The 22,473-nt window shown below is 39.7% G+C and overlaps 1 protein-coding gene across 2 annotated transcripts in view; it reads left to right on the top strand.

Annotated features, from left to right (window-relative positions):
• Positions 1-22,473, top strand: part of JAG2 (jagged canonical Notch ligand 2) — a 68,849-nt gene that overhangs the window by 13,181 nt on the left and 33,195 nt on the right. For both annotated transcript variants that reach the window (XM_038137900.1, XM_038137899.1), the window contains exons 3-5: positions 12,584-12,638; positions 19,328-19,582; positions 20,540-20,600. In XM_038137900.1, coding sequence (XP_037993828.1) covers positions 12,584-12,638; positions 19,328-19,582; positions 20,540-20,600 — 371 coding nt within the window. The remainder of the gene's footprint in view (positions 1-12,583; positions 12,639-19,327; positions 19,583-20,539; positions 20,601-22,473) is intronic.

Here is a 22,473-nt window from a genome sequence, read left to right as displayed (position 1 = left end):
GATTAAGATTAAAACACTACTCTGTCTTCCTAGGGTCTTTGCATACATAGAACTTGGGGGCATATCTGGTTTTTTATATATTTGCTTACCTTCTTAGTATGCATATTTCCAATACAAAAGAGTGCATGCAGGTGTTCTGTGTTTAGAACAATAATTAAAGTATGTTATTACATAGTTAGTTTAATTCCCTCTTGACTTCAAGTTGAAATTATAATGATGCATGGCTTCAAGTGCCCAGAGGACACTAATATCCATGCCACATGGAGTGCAGAGGGGAGGGGAAGAGCAGTATTAATTACTAGTTCATCTTTGAATTCTAAATATTAGCATAAAACAAGTCTTGCACTAACCCTTAATGGGTCTTCATGGTTGTTACATACACTTCAAAAGAGACAATCTAGCTATGCTTTCATTAATGCAACAAGAAAGTGTGTGTATAATGGGCTTAATTTATCTTGGACTTCTTCCAAAACTTTAGGAAAAGAGTAGGACGTGGATACTTGGTTAATATCAAGTTTGTCTGAAACAGTTCAAAGGTGGTAGCAAGGCTGAAAGCTTCCTCTTGAATCTAATAGAGTGATGTTCAGATGGTCGTCAAGTGTCTGCCTGGTACTGTACCTGCACATGTCTCTTTATCTAAAAGTATTGTTCTCTGTTCCCTAGTTTTATCAGTACTTTCTTCTGTTCTTTGCTGTTGGATTAACTGGGTGCATTTCTGGAAACTCCCAGTTCCAGCTCCAGCTGTGGTGGAAAGGACTGAAGCTTACTAGCTGTGAGATCATGAAAGTATCTTAAGATGTAGCTGGATTATTTTCTGTAACATAATGATTGGGCAAAATGTGTGTTGACACTTAATCCTATGATCCTCTATCTAAAACAGTGGATTTTTTTTTTGTCCACCAAAACTGGATACTAGCAAAGAAACATCCACTGGAATTGTTATTCTGATCTTGTATATAATTTCTGATTTAATTTCATTTCTAATTTCAAAAAATCAACACCTTGTGTTCTCCCTGAATAGGGTGGAAGGCTGTTATTTAAGGTTCAAGTGTGTTTTCAGGACTGATGCATGTGGGGTTAATTTCATTTTCCTTTCTGCTGCTTTTGCTCTAGAACTCTCAGAAAGAGAAATGCAGCTGGGGGGTGTTAACTGGGCTCTCCTGTTTGAGAGAGAGGCTGAATACAGACTGTGATATTTGTTTGACAGTTATCAGGTAGGATGTTGTCTCTCTACTAGGATGTTGTCTCCTACTAGGATGTTGTCTCTTCCTTTTATATGGTTGTAGTATTCCATACCAAATCCTATTGCTTTGGTTGGTAGCTGTTATACTTAAAATGGTGATGGTAATTGGCTGGCTTCTCTACTACTTAATTTCTTTTATGGTGTAGAAGAATATCTTGCTAATGCTATTTTATATTCCAGTGCACTTTCAAGAAACCTCACTGGGACAGGCACAGTAACACCCATATCAAAGGATACCCAAATATTTGTTAACTTTTAATAGGACTACACAAAGGTTTAGTATATATAGATATCTTGGGTAAATTAGCAGAGGGGAGCTGTGCCTGTAGAAAGAATGACTAATGGTTCTTCTGTAGCTGTTTTGTATTCTGTGCTCATCATTAGCTCTTATCAACTACTTGAAACAAAGCAAAGTGATGAGCAGGGTGGTTTAAGACTGTTTTCAGGTGGATTTTACCTTGTGTGCATGTCATTCTTCTCTGTGGTGTTGTTTTTTCTTTCACAGTGGCCATGTATAAACAGAGCATTGCTGTGCTCAGGCTGCTGGGACAAGCTCACCTTTTTTGAGGCTGTTTTCCACATGCCTAAAGCTTTTTATGGGATGCTGGGCTTCTGCCCAGCAGATCTGGGGATCAGCTCCAAGATGCTGTTGCCATGTTTTTTGTTGGAGGTTAGAATAGAATTGGTGAGTTGGGCTTCCTTTACCTGGAAGAAAAGCAGTTTCACAGAGCTTTCAAAGGCTATTGAGTTTCTGCAAGTTGTTTCTCAGGACTTGTTGGAGACCTACAGGAGAAGGTCTTGTGTGCTTACTGACAAGAACTTTAAAGGCAATTTTTTCCTTATTGGAGAGTGTGAAAAAATTCAAATGAAAAACATTACCAGCAGTTGGTTTACCTGTATATAGGTATGGCTCCAGAAGACTTGTGATGTCTTAATTCCTGCTTCTCTACTCTTGTTTATTTTGGTCTAAAATGTGTTTCCTTGGGTGACTAAGGATTCCAATCTCTGCTCAAATTCCAAATCTGTTGTTGAGGCCTGGGCTGAGCCTGTAGCAACTGTCAGGCACACCCAAATGGCTAAAAGGCTGTATCTACTGTTTCCGTTTATCAGGAGTACTCCAGTGGTCCATGCAGAGTATCTAGAAGCATCTTTTGGAAATGTAGTGAATTAACCTGGTTTGCTCTGAAGAGGCTGGTTCTTCTAGTAGTTTGTGGGATCTTGTGTAATGACAAGGATTCCACATGTGATTTTAAGTTGTGTTTTATGGAGAGTAGTGTTGTATTTGGGGTGGTTCAGTCAAGTAGGGGTAGTCCTGTAGCAAGTCTGTGAGTGTTTTTTACTTTTTATTCCCTTTTATCTTTTAAGTCCTAACAATTTTTAGCTGTTATTTCCAGACTGTCACAGATGCTCTTGCGTTCACAGCTTCTGTGCCAGTCATGCTAAACTAATGATTTGCCTTTCCTATGCTATTCTTCCCCTAATTCTCCCTGGAGAATAAAGATGATGCTTTGTTCCTTAGGCTGGTTCCTAGGTGGTTGAGAGGCCCAGCTTTTAATGGGGGAAGTATTTCTTGCTTACTCTTCAGCTGGTATGGAATAACATGTGTGGCTGGTGTGACACTTGGCTCAGTGACACACGTAGAAGTGCAGAATCACTTTCTTAGTGGAGGAAGGTTAATTAGGAATAGCACTAGCCTTCATCTGTGCCACATGGAAGCCAGTAGGGGTTGGTTTTGGCTAGTGTAAGTAGAATAGCTAAAGTTTGGAGAGGAACTGTGAAGTTATTTCAATTATTTTTCTGTGCAAACCTTGGTATACCAGCCTTCTCCAAAGCAAGTAATGTTTTTTTCTTTTAGTTAAACCAGGATTTTTGTCACAAATGTGCTGATGAATTTTTGTGTGAAAAATCACTATGAAATCATTAAGCTTTGTGTTTCACTTGACACTTGTCAATCTTCTTCTAGTGAAATAAGTGCTTGCTGTATTTGAGCATTTTTGTTGTCTTTCCTTGAATGACAGTATGTTCTGCTTTGTGTCAGCTGACTTAATCACTATTAAAAGGCTGTCTGGATTACCTTTTCCTCAGGGGAAGTTTCAGAAGCCTACAGTCCTCTAAACCTTTATTCTAAATAATATCTCCCAGTTAGTAGATTTAGCTCAGCTTGTCTTTATCTCAATAGCATTTGTTGCATTTACTGCAACAGGTACCTGACTGAATAGCATGCATGTGTTAGTGATTTCTGCATTTGTTCTATTTCATGTGGCATTTCAGTGTTGCAGAAAGGAGAATCTTGATTAGATTTTTCAATTATGTCTTCTGTCATGGTTTTCAAAGAGGAGTTATGAGATTAAAATTATAAATTTGATTTAGAATTGTGCTTTGTTTCTCCTGGCTTACCTTTTCTTCCTCAAACGCTGCTTGGTCACAATTTTGATTATCCTGGGATAGATGGTAATGTCTCAGGCAGGTGTGCAAGATTCCACAGTGTAATTGTTTTCTTAATTTTAGCACTGTCTTGTTTTAATGTAAGCCATCAGAAAAAGTGAAATGCTTGCTTCTGAACCACACCTGGAACTGGAGTTCAGGGAATGTAAACAAATGTTCATGGGAGGTCAAGGGCAAGAATATAGAAAACTGCTTGTCATTGTCCCTAGCACTTTTTTCAATCTGAGAGCCTCCAGAAACACTTGTGGTTGGTCTCTCTGAAGTATTTGTGCCCATTTGCCCTTGGACCCACAAAACTCTTAAAACCACTTTTCCCTGAAATTTTGCCTGAAATGCCATCCTCTCTGACTTCATTGCTTCTGGCCATGACTCCTGATAGCTTCCTTTCTTATCTTTTAGTTCTTGCCAAGACCATGGCCATAGATTATCTACTCCTGACCCATCCCCAGGGCCTGCTGAAGCATTTAGGCTTCTGTCACATACTCCTGTTGTGTCTTTTCCAGACTGAGGAGTTTTGGCTAATTCTTTCATTTCTCTCATGGAAATAACTTGATTCTTTGTTCCTTCTTCCTGCATTTCTCTGGACCTTTGATTTCTACAGTCCCCCTCCTGGAAGATTTTTATTTTTCTCTAACTTTTCTTATCCAGGGTGCTCTTTTCAACAGACTTCTAAATATTGAGTAGTCAAGACATGGAAAAGAGTGGGAGGCAAATCTCTTACTGTGATCAAAGAACTTGTGTTGAGTTTGTGAAGGGAACTTGCTTAGCTGGGAGAAGCTGCATGGCTTTGGTGGATTGAAGGAGTAGCTGATTATGGTTATCAAAAGATCTATTTAGTGAAACCTTGCTTATCAGTACACATTTGCACAGAAGAACAAGGTCACAGGTGTCATTAACCCAGTGTTGTGATGGGCTCTATGAGAATTAGTTTACATTCAACAAGGTTGGAAGTTAAAATGAGATTTGCAATGCTGTACTACAACAGAATTCAACAAAGAATTCTGAAAGATTGCATGGAAAGAGATAAGAATAAGAAGTTGTTTAAAGACCACCTAGAATGTCATTGTTTTTGTAACTAGAATAAAGTTACTGGTCATTCATCTAAGATGAAATTAATTATTTTTTCATAAGCATTAAACTTGCTTATTCAATTGGGAAAAAAATAATCTTTCCTCCTTGATGTATTGATTAGTTTTATAAGCCAATACTTTTGTTGAGACTTGTGTCGCAGAGTAGGTGCCTAGAAATGGCATAGGCAGAAGGCATTTGCAGTAAAATAGAATGTTTCAAGAAAACTGACAGCTTATAGCATGGATTGGTATTAAACATTGATATTCTTATTTCTTGCTGGAAAATCTCAAGAAAGGCAAGTTATCATGGGAGTTCTGAGCAGCTGATTTTTTTTTTTTTGTTCTGAAAGTATATGGAAACCAGATGATTTCTATGTCAATCCTATGGTGTTTGCTGAAATTTAAGTGGCCACAGTTGGCAGCTCGGACTTCATAGTTGGAACTTAATCTCCCTGAACACAGCAGAGATGTGTACATGCTGGAATCAGAGGAAGGGGGATGGAGAGGGTGGGGATGAACAGCAGACAGCTATAAAAAGCAGAGGCAAGCATTACTGCTGTTCCCTTGGACTAGCATTACTGCTGTGTGTGTAATGGTGAAAGGCACTGCTTTAAAATAGGGAGGGGCTCTTCCAGGAGCTGAGGGAAGTCAGCAGATTAGCTCTTCTTCAGATGAAATCCTCGCGTGACTGCTGCCTGGTCACATCTCCTGCAGGTTTTTTAAATGAGAAGCTAATGACTTACTCCTGGAGCTGTGAAAACTGTTCCTGGGGTGCCTGTTTCCTTTCTCCTCAGGGATGCTGCTGCCCTGGCTGCAGCAGCTGTCTGACAGGTGCTATCAGAGGTCAGGGCCAGTGCTGAACCAAATGTGCCATCTCTGACTTGCCATTTGTCACAAGGTTGACTTGGCAGAGATGTGCCTTGAGTTTCTGTCTAGGGTGCTAAGTTACAAGAAAGTTTAGCTTCCCATATGTAGATGGATCTCCTGAGGGCTCTCCCTTTGCTTTTATGTGGTCTGAGGTGGCTGTATTAACGTCCTGCCTTGAGGAGCTCCAGTCTGTCACAGCATTTTGGGCTTTTGTGAAAATGGTTCTGTTTCCTACAGGCATTAGCTAAAGCTAGTATGTGACTTGAGATGATTTTAAGAGCTCCACTGCCAAAATGTTTGCTGTTCCATGACATATAAAGACCCCTTCACACTGAGAAACTCCTGCTGCATTCTGCCACTGCAGGAGGATCAGAGTATCTTCGGATTTCTGAAGATCTTACTACAAATGCGTTCTCTGGTTAAGGTATGTCAGGATCATGGTGGTTTGATCACCCTGGAGAGAAACGCACTGCTCCTGTTTTGTAAAACACTAGGCACTGCCAAATAGGTGTTGTAATACCCCTTTGAGTTCCTCCTTCAAGTTGTTTTATCTTTCAGATGCATGCAGCTGGTTGTTGATAGAATTCTTCCACCTAGTTGCTGGGTAATTTTCTTTACCTGAAGTGAGTCTCTACCTGGGTGTTAAATTTGATATATCAACTCCAGGACTGACTCTTATTCACCTGTTGTTTTTATTTGTGCTCTTTTTGCAATGAAATTATCTTAATAGTCTAGATTTCCCTCTGCCACCCCCATATGCACACACACATACACACCCCTCCAGTTTAGGTTTTGCTTAGTTTGGTGGAGGAGTGGAATGAGTGTTCAGACTCATGTAGGAGGAGATATCAGCCTGTTGTCTGTTAACCGTGGCAAAAAATAGCCCCCTCTCACCCCTCCCTGGTTTTGCAGACTTCCTAAAGATTGTCAGGTGGGGCTAATTCACAAAGAGTTCCCCTCACACAACAGCAGGGCTCCAGAGTTTGTAAACATCATCTTGCTTTTGTGACTGGGCCAAGAGGAGTACAACTGCAGTAATTGCTTTCAAATAGAAAACTTGAACTTGCTCAACTACTTTCTGCTATCTGCTGCTGGTGTTTGCAGGACTCTAACCCAGCCTTCCACTCCTAATAAAATGGGGTTGTTTGGTTTCCAAAGGGAAGGTTTTTGTTTAGGACTCACTATGTTCACTCCTTTAAATGAAAAATGAATATGTAGAGGATGGTCGTCTTTATGATTTTGCATGGTAAATGGTCTCTGAATTCAGCAGACAAGCTTCTTGCATGCAAGTGGCTAAAATATCCTTCAAGTTTCAGAAAAAGCCCTCTACCCTGTCCCTGCCCCCAACTGCCATGTTCCCCCAAAATGGGTATGATTTACTCATTCAGTAAAGGTCCCTCTTATGACTTCATAATGTCTGTTTCTAAAAGATAAACCTGCAGCCCTTTACCTTGTATTGACTGTGAGTCCTGGATCTTCTCAGAATCTTTCTTAGTTTTTTTTCCTTATTCACTTTCCACCTCTGGGTTATTCATGAGGAAGTTGTATGAACTTGCTGCAGAGTTCCTGGGGAAGGAAATGGAATATGCTTGCCTTGAAGTCAGCTTTTTCCATGGCAAGCAGGCTGCCTGGGGGGGGGAGGGGGAGAGGTGCTGAAATAAAAAAAGGGGGGGCAAGCCCCCAGACCTGTGCTCGTCTCACTGGACTCAAAGTTTCTCATGAAAGCAAGTGTGAGAATTGATTGTGCTGATCAAGACTTAATGGACATGGCTGCAAGATATATTTTGGTGGTGGCTTGTTCCAGAAGTTACAAAAATTAACCTGCAGTAAGACTAGTGATATGCTATCCAGTCTTTGGGCAGTTGAAATGTTTGAGTACAAATGTTTCCTGTGCTTGAATGAGATTTGAAAAGAAACAGTATTTACTGGAGATGAGACCCTGCATTTACTCTGTGACTGTAGAACAGGAAGATAAAGTGGGCTTGGGATTTGCTTAGGAGCAACACTTTTTTTCTGCTTTATTGCTGATTCTTAAAACATTTTTCTGTGTAGACAATCCAAACAGTCTTTTTATTCATGTGAAATCAATAACTTTTTGTCTGCTAGCATAAAAGTCATAAAATAGAATGTTATTGATGTGGAAAACTTCAAGTATTGATTTCAGCTCAAGCTTCACCTTTGGCATTTTTCAGACTGTGAGTTGGAGACTCTAAGTCCTATACCTGACTGAATATGCTGTGATCAGATTGATCATCTCTCTTGGGATGAAAATTCTGACATGACTGGTTTGCCAGAAAAAAAAAACCCTGCCTTTTGAATGATGATTTGCAGATACCAAGGTGATAGTAACAGTTCATGAAAAGACAGTGCCAAACCAATATTACAGGTCTTGTTTCCCCCCTCCCCAGAAAGGAGGTCTCTGGGATAGTATGGGGAGTGTTTTGTTTAGTGTAAACAGAGGAATAATGCTTTGAAGTTGCTTATGTCAACACCAATCCTGAGGAAAAAAAACACAACTGAGGCAGCATCACCAGGATCAACAGACTTAATTTGTATCTTTCCAAGCTACTTGGCATATCTGTTTAGTTAACTCCTACGAAGTGGCTCTTGCATAAGCTGTGCTCTTCTGCAGAAGTGCACTGCTGTTCTTCTGACTCGTAGCCTTTAACATCTTCTGAGTTTTGATGTGATGAGCACAAATGATGATGTTGTGTATTTATTCTTTCGAAAAATAAACCTAATCACCACAGTCAGTAGAATCAAGTCTGTTTTCAGTGCTGTATGTTCCATCCCCCCATCTCCCCCCGCCCCCCTCAAATCTGTGCCATGGTCACTTTAACAATATTTTCTAAATCTTTTGCTAGTACTGGTTGAAATGAACAACAGATAATACTTCACAAACCTTTTTGTAGAGATCAGAGCAGACTGGAATATACATGTCCTGCTGTTCTGTTAGCCTACAGCAAGAGTTGTGTGCAAGTTAAAGCAGAAGGTATGGTGGTGTGTGTGTGTATTATGTGTCAGGCTCATGATTTTGGGACATTTTTAGGATACTTGTGTAGTTCTTTTTGTTAGATTTATGCATGAACTTGAGCACACTTACATCAACAGTCTCTGTGGAGAACATGTTCTTAAATAACTTTCAAGCAAGTCTGTTCATATTAAAGATCCATCAAAAAGCCAAGACACTGCTGGATGATGTGAGGGGTTAAATATTTGCTGTATAGGTAGTTAGTTCTTAGGTTCTGGACCCAAGAGCTAAATTAACGCAAGCTCTGTTGCTGTTTTCTGTAAGCACAGTTTAAGAAAGATGTCAGGTGTCAGTGTCTCTGTTACAGAGGAGTTACTTGCAGCTGGTGTCAGTGGATGTGTTGGTTAGTCTGTGTTAAGACTTTCTGTAGAAGAGTGCAGATGTGACTAATGTCAGCTGATGGTAGAGTTTTCATAAAATAAGTATGGCCAGTGTGAAAATGGCCATATTAAAATTTATATCCATCAGTGTTATTAAACTTCAGTTCTTACTCTGATTATTAGGTTAGGTTACACTCAGGGTGAGTGTATGGATGTCAAAATTTCCACTAATCATTTTAGTAGTAAAATGTGTTTCTGATAATTGAGCCATAACTGGGAAGCTCTCAGTGCTGCATATTATGAACATATTTAGTAACACAGATGCTTTTTTGTAAGTTTTCAGCTGTCATTTTACAGTGAAGTGCAAAATTCAAAGACATGTAAGCAGATCTAGTGCAAGACTTGGTACATGTGGTAGTGGCAAAACTGGGTTTCTTGAATTGAGTGGGTTAAGGACCAGTTTTCTCTTTTGGGGTGTAGTAGCTGTAATGTGATGATCCATTGCACTAGCACAGGGAGGAATTCCTCTTTCAAGTTATTGGCCAGCTGGAGATGAGGAAGGGTGACAGGTTGGGTTGGTAACCTTAATTATCTTCTCTAGAGGTAAAATACCCATAAAAATCAGCTTTACAGTTGCATTTTTGCTGTGTCTGTTTGGGGCTTTTAAAGGGTGACTGTGAAACTCAGCAGAGAGCAGAAGTTGCGCAACTGAGAACTGTCCCAGCCAAAACTGACAGTCCAGTAAATACAGATTTGTCTATCAATACTGTGTAATGTCATTTGATTAACATCTCTAATCTCCTGCAAGTGTGACTGCAAGCTTTCCTGAAAGGTTACACTCCAAACGCTTGCTCATGTGTGAACAGCCGAGTGCCAGCCTGGTCACCCATAAAAGTAGACACAGGGAAGTGAAAGGATTTAAAAGTCTTTGTCTTGTCTTTGCTGTGTAGGTTCTTTAAACTTGCTACAGGTGGGCTGTGGTCCTTGACCAGTGGGAGGATGGTCAAAGCAAATTCTGGAGACCAGGCCCATGGGACCTGGGGCTTGCAAAGCCACGAGGAGGCAGCATGAGCTGTGTGGGCTCCTCCACGTTTTGGAGGAGCAGCTCTGCACTAGAGTCATGGCTGCTCATAATGTACTATTAAGTTCTTTAAGATCATAAATCAGTATTTTCTGCTCCAGAGACTATGCCAACTTAGACCATGAGGTTGGCCACCAGAGCTGTGGGATTTCTTATTTTAAGCATCTTTAAATGGGTAGAATGCCTCTTTATCCTCATTCACACTGTCCAGCATGATCATGCTGGAACATGCAACTCTATACCCATCAAAATTCCTTAGCATCTTGAGCATGGATCCAAATCTGCTTTCAAATGGTGTGATTGGAAAGCACAGGTGACTGGTCTGTTTCCTAAGACAGTAAGTCCATCTTAAATTTTTTGCTGCCTTTTGTGGGTAATCAGATGCAACAGCCAATTTGCAGTAGGAAAGACCAGCCCTTATATAAGTAAATGGACATCTAGAAGCACTTGAGCACTTCTAATACCAATCAGTGGAACACAGGAAAACTAAGGGATATGTTAGAAGGTAAGTAGTTAAAAGTGGAAGATATGGATAACTATGGACCTTTTTTTTGCACTGATTGACAGAATTCTGCCTAGGTTAGTTCATAATATTGATGCAAAATAAGGAGACATGCCATGGCCAGAAGATGATGTTAGGGAAGTATTATATGGAACTTACTTTTTCAACTATTCAATGTATGGGTGTTTTTTTCAGGTAGCAGTTGGGAAGAGGGTTGCAGGTAGTGTTTTCAGAGTTGAGTAAAATCCTATCTGCTTCCCTAAGTGTCGAGACTGGGGAATGCAGGGAGTTGGAGGGTGAAGCTACTAAAATAGTCCACTAATGTTTGTCTTTAAAAATTGGGTGGAGTTGAGCTGTGCTATCAAACCTCAGAGGTAGAGCCCTTTGCTTTCTCAGTGGATCTCTCTTGTCCATTTCCAAGCTCGCGTTTGTCTCTGTCCAGTATGGTCACTGCTGAGCTCCCTATCTCCTTCCTTTCTTTAGTCTAATCTAAATAGTCACTGCTAAACCTGTTTTTGTTTCAGTCATGTAAAATCATCTTCCCTATTATATGTCTGAAGCTAAAAACACAGTAGAAAGACTTCTTTTCAAAGGCTGAGTTATGGTTTGTATGTTAATGTAACTGAGCAGTAGGAAAATAAGCACTCAGGTGCATTATTTCTGAGTAGAGTGATCTCTGCTGTAGTCATGGAAGACCTCAAACAGAGAGAGCCCTTCTGCTTGGGGTGCTGCACTGATCCTATTGTGGCTGCTGTTCCAAAATGGGGAAATTGCAGTGTTTTGATCAACTCTCCTTGGTGTGGAGTTGAGGGGTGTTTAAAGCACATAAGGAGCTATCTCAATATAAAAACACACATCTCTTGATGTAACAGTAAAATAGTCCTAATGACCCTGAGAAAGATGGCTGGATTCTTACATAATCCTCTTCCAAAGAGGGTCCTTGCAATTTCTGGGCTGAATGACCCCATACCCATGTGGATTTATAGATCATTAGGCTGTGTACTGCGCACACATCAGGGATTGACTCTGCATGAAGATGTGTATAGGAGGACTTTAGGATAGTGGTGCAATAACTTTTTTCTGTTCTTGATGGCTTTTCCTTGATTTTGGATGTATGTGAGTATCTCAGTGTTACTTGTAGCACTTGGAAATTATCAAAGCTGAATGGTTTGACAGCTATTCTTGTTAATCTCAAAGCAGTAAAAAATTACCTGTATGCATAACTTTTTTTCTAAATAAGTTTAATATTTGAATATCAACATCTGTCCTACATATTTGGTCATAAACCAAGGAAAATGCCTGGAGCCTTGGTTTAGTGAAGTAAAGGCTTCATGTTTTTTCTAAATAATTTAGGAACTGTCTGCAATCGTGGGTTTTTTCTTTCCTCAGGGAAAAGTACAGTGCCAGGTGTGCTTACTGTAATAATTGTTTCTGCTGTGTCTTTTGTAGATCTGTTTTTTATACTATCCTGTCATGAGAAGTCTAAATTTTTGATAGATGCAGGGTGAATTGTGTATTTCTTCTTTAGATATGTTTTTCTGTAAAATAGATCTGGTATAGACTTGTCTTTCATGTGCTTTCTAAAGGATGGCTCTCATTCTGTTTTAGGGGAGGTGGTTCAGTTAAGTCTTAAATATCCCAGCTGTTTCCCAAGGTTCAGAACCTCATTTCATTTAAACCTTTTAGGGCTGCTTCTGAAAAGGATTTCTGTGGTTAAGTAAAGCTGAGAATTAGATGCAGTGGGAGGAGAGTAATAATAATTCAGTCCTCAATGTATGTGTGTGTGTGCATAGAATGTTTTTGTTTTGCTGGTAGCATGGCTTGTCCCACAATTTTTAATGCTGTTATATTTCATGCTTTTGAGAAGATGCTTTCAAGGGCTTTCACATGACAACAGAGAAGTGAAATTTTCTGCTGCTTTCAGCTGGCTTTCTTGTAGCAGTAATATCTGCTTATTTCAAATCAGTTTGTCTGGTTATAACAGTTTTTTATTACTGTCTAATTAGTGTCTTGTTTTTTTTCAGAGGTCGTTCACATTAATATTAGAAGCATGGGATTGGGATAATGATACAAAAGCTGGTGAGTATTTATGTAAAGCTTGGAGTTTGTACTTATTCTGTGCTGCATGTATGCAAGCTGGGGAGGGGGGAAATTGTATCCTGCTGCAATCAGCCATCCCTCCAGATCAGCTCTAGGCAAAGCTGTTGTCTAATAAAGGGCATGTACAAATCCAAACTGTGAGTATTGGGTTAGGACCTGTGAAAAATTATTGCTGTATAGGAAAAAGAATGGACAGTTGTAATAAAAGGCTGTAATTAACAATGACTCTTGATAATTAGCTCTTTAAAAATATTTACAAATCATGCTAGGCCCTTTATTTTTTTAGAAAAAGGAAGATAATCTGTAGAGTTGCACTTCAAATTCTCCTCAGTCTGCTTGTGATCATGCTATGCAATAATTTCTATGATCATGTGAGCAATTAAAAATTCTTGCTCCCCATAAGGAAAGCAGCTTTCATGATTTTGTTGAAATTGTTCTTCATGGGGTTTTTTTTGAAATTGTTCTAAATCATGGTATGATCCCTTCTCTGTTTCTCCTCAAATACTGGAGCTTTCCTCGCATTTTCAGTCTGTAAATGCTAATATTACCTGTCAAAGCAAGGTTATTGATCTGAAGTGAAAGTAAGATTATTTCATAAATATTTCAAAATCATATCAAGGTGCTGATTGCCATAGTGCTGCTAAAGCAGGACTCCAGCTTAAACCTACTCTTTTAAATGGTTTACAAATATGTCTTAAAATAACCAATGCTTCTGGCTACAAGATAAAAGTGAACCTCAGGCTTTCATTGTGGTTATTGATGGACTGTTTCATTTTGGTTGGGATCAATGTAGGGGAAGGTAAGTGTTTGACCATTAGGATAGTGAAGAGGTTATGTATGTCCCAAATCATTATCAGATTCTGTATCAGTGATGATGAGTTTTTAGTTTAACTGCTGCCTGAACCATTCTTCTGTTAGAGTTAAGCTTGTCTTGTTTAACAGCTCCTTTAGCCTTTTTCTGTTGGCTGTGTTCTCTTTACATCTCTTACTGATGTTGCTGTAACCCTTCAGATGAGTTTGTCCACAGTCTTCTTGAATGGCACTTCCTGAAGCTGGGTGTGCCATTCAAAATGAGATCTTGTGTACTGAGCAGAGTAAGCCCAAATCTTGAGTAAGTTTAGATATCCTACACAGGAACAGATTGGAGGAGTCCTCTTGAATGCTTTGTTTAAAATATACTATGAGATGTTAATTAATTTAAATGTTTGTCAGCTTGGGAATAGTTTATCTAGAGGCAGCTAGTACAGCAAATATTAGAATATTCATGCCCTAGTTACAGAGGGCAAATCAACTCATGAGATGTTGTAGAAAGGACTGAACATAGAGAGACAGCCTATCCTGTAAATCTGTATGCATTCAAGTGCTGGATTTCATTTTTAAATTAGCTTTGTTATAAATAATAGTATTGTAACTTTCTGTTTATTTCTTAGAATTTGCTGAATCCTCTTGCAAATCTGTAGCTTTAAACCCCGGCTTTCTTTTGAATATACTTGATAAGAGGACAGTCATCTCAGGCTTGTGTTAGGTCTTTGTTATGCTTTTTAGTTTAACAAGCTCTAACAAATCTCTTTACTTGCATTCTTTTTTTCCCCCTGAACTTGAGGCCAACAGGATATAGAGCGTTTTCTGGAGGCCCAGTGTGCCATCTCCTTAAATTAACAGTTTCTATGAACTGTGGGAGAGTATATAAGTATCAGATTACAGTTTAGCTCTATGAGAAACTGCTGATGGAAAGTGAACTTCCCTTTAATTTAGGCTGCCAGAGAAGGGGTACTGCGAAGTTGTATTGCAGCTGAAGGCTTGAAGGCTTGTCAGGTGAATTTAGGAAGGCTTTCTTGGCCTGTAATTTGGCAGAAGACTAGCAAAGTGCTTGTCTTGGTTAAATGTTTCTGTAGTCAGTTTCCTGATTCTGTTACAGAGATGCGTTGCTTTGCTGTGCTTCAATTTAGGTTTGCATATAGGATTCCTAGGAAGAATTTCTTAATGCTGAAGGCTTTCTCTTTCTTTGAGGGATCTTGGCAGTGAGTCCTCCAGTAGGTTTTGCCTTGTGAATCTGTCAAGACGCAAAGATGCTTCAATTCAAAGATGTATTTTTGCAAGCACCGCTCAACTGCCAAACAGGCACAGATCAGTAAAAATTCACATGTTAGAGATGAGGAAAGGGAATACAGTAGCTCCTCCAGAGAAAAGACCATATCTGGTCCTGGAGGGGTGAAGTGAATGTCTGTGGGAAGCTTAACTCCCTGTCAATCCTGAGCGCTGTGCTGATCTGGGGATCATGTTACATGTATCTTCTGTTGCTACTGTAAGATAGATTAATCAAAGTAATTGCCAGAGTCTGTTTATAAGCTGATTAATTAGTTTGAGAGTCAGGTTTTGCTTTCCTTTAATGGGTATGAGTAAGGCTGAAAGTTAAAAGTGGGGTCTGTGTTCCAGCTTGGACTCTAAAGTGGATATTAAAGACCAAAATGACAGCAACAACAAAAATAAACAAGAAAACCCAAACAAGACAACAAGCAAACAAAAAAAAACTCCCCTAAAACCTAGAAAGAGGCTTCCAGTGAACAACTTGGAGGTTCTAGAGCATTTCTCGTTGTTCCCTCTCTGTGTCCAAGCATCCTGCATTCTTCTTGCACTCAGTGAACGCAGAGGGACTCAGAGCTGACCTGTGAAGTAACCATCTCAAGAGCAAGTCTGCCACAGCAAATTATTCCCCTGTACAAATTCTTAGAGGGTCTTTCGTCCCCAATTCCTGAACTGCTGGTGTTTTTTTCTCTTGTGTGCAGCGGGGTTGGCTTGGGGGAAAGCTTGTGGCAGTGTAGTGTTACCACTTGTTTGCTTTGGGAGGGTGGAAGAGGGGGAGAGGAAGCTGGCTTAGATACAAAGTCACTGCAGAGGGCCTGCTTGCTGTCATCTGTCACAGCAGTTCCACTTTCCAGGTAAGTCACTTGACTTGGCAGACTTCAGCAGAGCTCTTAGCAATGCCCAGCCCTGCCTTGACAAAGCAAGCTGGCATCTTCACATGGGGAAGTAACTTTCCATTTCACTCTGTGTCTGCTGCAGGCATGCAGTGGTTGCTCTCCTCCCTCCTATTAATCTGTAGGAGACTCATCTGTCCATAGTGCTCAAAAGATATTGCTGAAGAGAACGTGCTTCCTGAGATGGACACCTCCTGCTCCTTTGGGTGTGAAGTTCATGTGATGTCACTGTTCCCTTACAAACAACTACCAGCATCACCTTTTGTACAGCCCTGTTGCTTGTTGGGAATGTCTGACCTCTGCAAAGGGTCGGGGTGCTGATGGGCAGTGTTCTTATTTGTATACTGCACAGTTAAATACTCTTCAGATGAAGATTTCTCTTCCAAAAATCAGATGCCCTGGGAATATTAATTAAAGAACTAGCTTTTAGGCATCATCTCCTTTTATGCAAACATCTGTACCACTATCTGCTTTTCTAGAGAGGCTTGTAGAAAACCTGTTAATCAAGGAAATTTATTGGGGGCTGTTTGTGTGTTTGTAAGTTTGAGTAATGAATGATGCTTTTTTGACCAATTACCAGAGAAATTCAGTTATGCCTTTACTGAAGGCTAAAAGTAATAAGTGTGAACCCTTAAGGTGAACTTCTATGGCACAGTTAGATGTGGGAAGCAAACTTGTCTCATCAAAACAGTTAGGTGAGAGAGGCTGAATCTCTTCAGACATGCTTTGATATTGTGGGGGCTGAAGGAGGAACCTTGACAAACACGTTCCTCCCTGTGTTTACAGATCTCTCTGGAAGATGCACCTTCCTACCCAGGATCAGTGTTAAATTTGAAATTAAACAGAACTCTCATACTTAGTCTGGTACTTAAGAATTTAGTATTAGAAAGGAAATGGCTTGGAGCTTCTTCCCTCTTGCCTTTTGTGGCTCAGGGTAAATTATTTGGCTTGGTTATTTAGGCTGTTAAACCCTACTTATACTGATACAAGCTTGAGGAAAAACCCTTAAGACTCTGAATACATTCCTTTTCAGAGGAGCTTGTGAAGATAAAGTTTGAGTGTTCAAAAAGATAAAAAGAGCACTCTTGGGTTATTTCCCCTGTTCTTGACCCCTGGTATCAAGAGGTCTGTTCTGCATAGGTATATTTGCAGTAGCTATAATGCTTGTTCTAGTTAACTGGCTCTGATGAATCTCCATTAGCCTGAAGATGCCTGATAAGATTTTTATTATATGAGCCACTCCTTTAATGTCAGGAACTGTTCTTCAGTCCATCTGATGCACTTTGAGGAAACACTTTCACAGCAGTGGCTGCTGCAGCTGTTTATAAGGAGCCTATGTTACTTTTATAGCAGGAAAGCAGCTCTGTAATGTATATTTGGTATTTGTTCAATTTTCCTTGACCATCCAGTGATTCAGCATGTTTTCCTTAACAGTTTTTCCATAGTCAGTGGAGTAAAGTAAGATTATTAAAGGATGCTGAGATCTACCCAGGGAAGCGGTGGTGTCACCATCCCTGGAGGTATTTGAAAGACATGTAGATGTGGCACTTGGGGACCTTGTTTAGTGGTGGCCTTGGCAGTGCTGAGTTAATGATTGGGCTTTGATGACCTTAAAGGTCTTTTCTAACCTAAAATATTCCGTGATGCTATCTAATAATTAAACTTTCAGTGATGACTGGTGTGATAAATATCCTGTTGTTCAAAAATAAAATGCCGGCAGCCTTTTCTATCTTGCACATGCTGCTGGAGGACAGCAGCTTATGCGCAGGAATGAGAGTTAAAGAAGAGAGGGATAGGCTTCAGTGTGTCTTGGCCAGCCATAAAATGATAAAATGTTTTATGCAGTCTAGTCCAAGCAAGCATGACTTACTTATACAAGCTTATGCATGACAATACCACTTTCATTAATAGAGAGATACTGTGAGATCTTAAAAACTGAAGTACATTTCAATGCTTAGTTAAAAGGGATTCTTTTTGAGTTCAGTGGTTTTTTTTAATTTCAAGAGGAAACAATTTTCTAGAAACAAGCTTGGATAAAGATGCCAAGAGAGCAAGATACTTTGGAGAACCTGATAATTCTGTAACTATTCTTTTCTTTTATAATTGGAGTGGCTGAAAACACTTTGCTAAGAAATGCACAGGATTCATAATGTCAGTAACGTTCTGGTTGAGAAACAGTCACTCCTTGTATTTTGTTTTCTAAACACATGATGTTAGTGACTTCTAGAAAGTAACTGGGTAGGTAAAATACATTTGGAAAAGGTGGTAGCTTAGTATTGCTTGCTACCAGCTTGGCTTGTTCTCTATTATTAATAATTTGAACTTCAGGCTTTCTCTCACTATCATCTCGGCCTCTTGCTGCAAGTTTTTGCTTATGCATTTCTTTTAACATGTACTTTACAGAATCTTTATTTAAAGAAAATGGGTGCTGAAGCTCTGAGCTGGCAATATTATATCTATTTCATAAATGTGCATGAAATTAATATGTTCAAGTGAAGCTTCTGTACCTTTTTCTCATCCTTAAATCGGGTTTGTAGTTCCAGATGCAACTTGCAGTCACCTAGAAAAGCTGTACAGGGGAGTGGTATGAGATTTGAGTGGTGAACCCATTAGAAAACTGCCACTGGGATTGCTCACTGTCTGCCCGTTTTATCCCCCCACTGAGCTTTGCTTATTCTCAATATTTGCTGAAGCAATTTTGTAATTTCATTGTACTGGCTAAAATTGTCTCACCTCCAGATAGTGAAGCTTCTATACAAAGAATTACATGGATAAAGATACAAAATGGGTATTTATGTAAATGAAAATAGATAGTGTTGGCAGTTTCTATAGTGTTACCGCCTAGAATCCTCTTTTCCCCTGGGATGTGTAATTCTTTGTGCAGGTTTGGCCTCAGTGGGTGGAGCCTGGCAGTAGCAGAGCTGCTGCTTTCCATAGGGCCAAGGCAGGATGCTCACAGAGTGTGCTGCAGCAGGGAGCACAGTTATCAGGAGTTATCACAGTTATCAGGACTTCCACTGGGGGTGAGAATAAGGAGGATGCAGAGCTGAGAATGGCCCTTGACAATCCTGGGTTCTCTTGTTTATTTCTTCTCAAAATGTCAAACACTAGCTGTGTAGCGTTCTATGGAATGGTTGTTAAAGATGTTTTGCCTTTATTTTAGAGTGAGTAATAAAATGGAAACAAGCTAGTTTATGTATATAATGCAAGCCTACAGGAGCATTCACTATTGCTCAGTAATTTTGCAGCAAATTGAATATATTGTGTTCTGCTTTATTTTTTAAATTAAACTTGCAGCAGACAACTTTATCTCAGCTATGAAATTATGCAGATCTTGCAATTTTATAAGAACAAAAAGGAGGCAAGAAGAGCCTCAGATCAAGATAAAGCTGCTAGTTGTCAGCATGTGGGTGTGGTATGTTTGGCTGCCTTGAAAAATAAGCTATTTCCTATGGATTATGTTCCAGGGTTTTTTAATATTTCCTTTGGGACACTTTTTTAAATTGGCCTTCCTGTAATGAACTTTGCAAGGCAAAGGAAAATTCAGTTATACAGTAGATCTTTATCATCTTAACATTTTCTTTACTTGGTTTTCCCTTAACCAGTTGAGTACTTCTGATTGGATTCCATATGTGCTTGTGTGCTATCAAACTTAACCCCCTTTTGAATTTACCTTTCTTTCCAAAAAAGGTGAAAACCTGTTAATAGAGCGAGTGGCGCATGCTGGCATGATCAACCCAGAAGATCGATGGAAGACCCTACAGATTAATGGTCCTGTGGCCCACTTTGAAGTGCAAATAAGGGTGAAATGTGATGAAAATTACTACAGTGCTCTGTGCAACAAGTTCTGTGGCCCTCGAGATGACTTTGTTGGTCACTACACTTGTGATCAAAATGGAAACAAAGCCTGCATGGAAGGTTGGATGGGAGAAGAATGCAAACAAGGTAGTATGTTTCCTTTGTCTTGGATTAGCCCTGCTGTATGTAAATAGGTGTAAACTGCAGCAGGTATTTCTGTTGTGTCAGTGCTGTAGCATATTAATTTTAGGACTTGCAGGCTTTGTCCTTTCAATACAAATCTTTAAGTGAAGCATCCTTGGCGAAAAGGGGAGCACAGGATGCAGTGTTGCTTCTGGTGTGTGCTGAGAGCATACCTAGACAAATCCAGTATTCAGGGAAATACCTTTTACTAATTGACTTTATTCAATAGTGGTGTTCTTTCAAAGCAAAATGATGCATGACATCTGTTAATGCAAGATTTTACTGGAGTGATATCACTTACACAGTAGACTTCAATCCATAAAAATGCACCCATAGTACTGTTTCTGCAAATGAAACAGTTTTAAGTGTAAAGTGTGCAAAGCTGAAAGCTTTTTGATAACTCTTAATGGGAACAGAAATTCGAGAGTAGTCGTGTCTTTTAATGTACCACTCAATCAAATCTCTGCATTTTGCCTTCAGTAATTAGTGCTGAAATTATTTGACATACTCTTTTTCTGCTGAGGGCTTTTTGGTTTTGTTTTCTGTTCCCTTTCAGTAAAAAAAGCTTGTTAATGATGGGAAAGACTGTTTTTACAGCTTACTCAAGGTCATGTATCACTTAAAGTTTGGGATTTCCAGCATAATACCAGTCTTATACCAGGTTTTAAAAACAACTGTATTTCATAAAAGTTTGAGTGCTGACACTCCTGCTGCAAAGCTTTTTGGCTGTAATGGTGCTGTGTTCTCTGAAATAACTGTCTGGAAGGAACAACTATTGGAACATGGTGGAAGGCAGTCTGCTTTGCACACATAACAGACAGGCTAAATGACAGGAGCCCAGCCTGAAGAGCTCCAGATTGCTGCTGCACTAATGGATACCTGGCTGCCCAGACTGATGCCAGAATCTTTTTGTGTCTACAGCTGTGTGTAAACAAGGATGTAATTTGCTCCATGGGGGCTGCAGTGTACCTGGGGAATGCAAGTAAGTCTGCATGCTTGACTATATTTCTTTTTTTTTTTTTTTTTGGGGGAGGGGAGCATTGATCTCTCAAGTCCTCCATGTATATTGCTACTTTTCATTAAGAGTACTTTGAAATGGAAAAATTCTCTACAAGAACATGGATGGAAATGGATTTGAATTAGATGTCATGTGTCTAAGAACTGCATATACTCTGAACTGTTTTGTGATGCTGTGCTATTTTTTGCCTATATAGGACTAAACAGATTTGTTTCGTGTAGTTCAAAACTGTACCTTTATTGAATGAGAAAATCAATATTTTTATTATTATTTTCAAAGTCTTTAGGAGTTTTAATCTCTATGTATTTGTTTCTCTCAAATGGAAAGGGAAAGCTTGCTCTTTGAACTGTTAGATGAGGAAATGCTCACAGTCCTAGAGCACTCAATATACATTTTGATGACCAAAATATAGTAAATTTTGCTGTTCCAAGAAAAAAAAGGCTTTTGGTAATAATAGTGATACAGTAGCAACCCCACCCTAAACTTTCTACCCCAGGTAAATTTTTTTGGTCCCTAAATGTGAGAGAACAGAGTGAAATGTTCCCTTAACTTTGTGATGCAGCTTAAGTAGACTGTGATAGCAAGGGCAGTTGATTGTTTTCCTGTAAAGGTTCAGGCATTCAATGCAGTAGGTCAAGGGGAAGTGGGTGTTATTTTTACACTGGCTGTTGAAGAAATGGGACAGGTCCACTTGCAAGTTCGGGATCCTGTGTAAGTTGCTGAGTTTATTTGTGGTCAGAGTGGTATGCACCATTGTAAGGGTGGATTCACATGGTGCTTCCTTATTGAGCTGTGTTGAGCCTGCTTGATTGAAATGATGTAAAACTGAGCTGTGGCTGCCAGAACCCTGAGAGCTGACAAATACCACTTTGTGACAAGCTGTGACAGTTCAAGGCAATTTGGCTTCATCCTTCTGACTGCTGCAGCCTCCGCAGAAATGGCAGAAATGGGATGCAGATAGTCCAGCTTAGCTGGGCTTAGAGTAGAGCTGGGGTTGAGATGCCAGTTCATGAACTGTGGTAGGTGACATGCAGACAAGTCCCATCCATGCAGAGCCTCATGGTTTTAACACTGGGGGATGGCAGATAACAAAGCAAACCTTAAATCATTGCAGCACAGAGTGGTTTCTTACTGTCCTGAAACTTCCATTGGATGCTGCTGAGTTCTTGAAAGGTTTGTTGTGTTGTAGCCCTCTGGTCTGATTGAGATCTCTAAATTTCAAGTGCAGTGCTTCAGTTTGTGTGTGGTTTCACTTCTCAAGCTATATAAAAGATTTTTTTCAAGGAAGATGTTTAAATGATGGCTTCTTTTTTTGTGTAAGAATATTTATATATAAAGCAATTTGTGATTTTTCCATATCACTAAGTATCTTCCTTGTGATTCCAAGTATTGGGTGCTCCTACTGCTGTTGGCCATTTTTTATTGCAAGTAGAGATTGTTACTGAAAGCTGGGCCAGTATCATTTCTGCCTGAAGAAGAAGCACTCCTTCCCTTGAGCCTTCCAAGAATGCATTTGTTCCCCTTTGAGAGCCTATTTTAATGAATTTTGATTCATGTAAGGGTTTCTCATGTCCTCTAGGTGTCAAAGTAGCATCCTAGGAGCCTGTGAATATTTGCTTTTGGAATATAAGAGGTCTTTGAATAAATATGAAAAAGAAACAGATTTAAACAAATACAAAGCAATACCTTCGGTTGGGGTTTTTTTTTTGGGTGGGGGTGGGTGAGTGAGAGGGGTTGGTGCAGTTTGCTTTTTAACTTCCATTTTTCTGTGATACCAGCTGTATCTGAGAAGGCAGAAGCTGGAGAGGAGGAGGGAGGTTTCAAGAAGGGAATATAA

Source organism: Motacilla alba, chromosome 5 (assembly GCF_015832195.1).
Source record: "Motacilla alba alba isolate MOTALB_02 chromosome 5, Motacilla_alba_V1.0_pri, whole genome shotgun sequence".
NCBI lineage: Eukaryota > Metazoa > Chordata > Aves > Passeriformes > Motacillidae > Motacilla > Motacilla alba.
The sequence above is the reverse complement of the archived record's forward strand: the minus strand, read 5'-3'. Positions and strand labels throughout refer to the sequence as shown.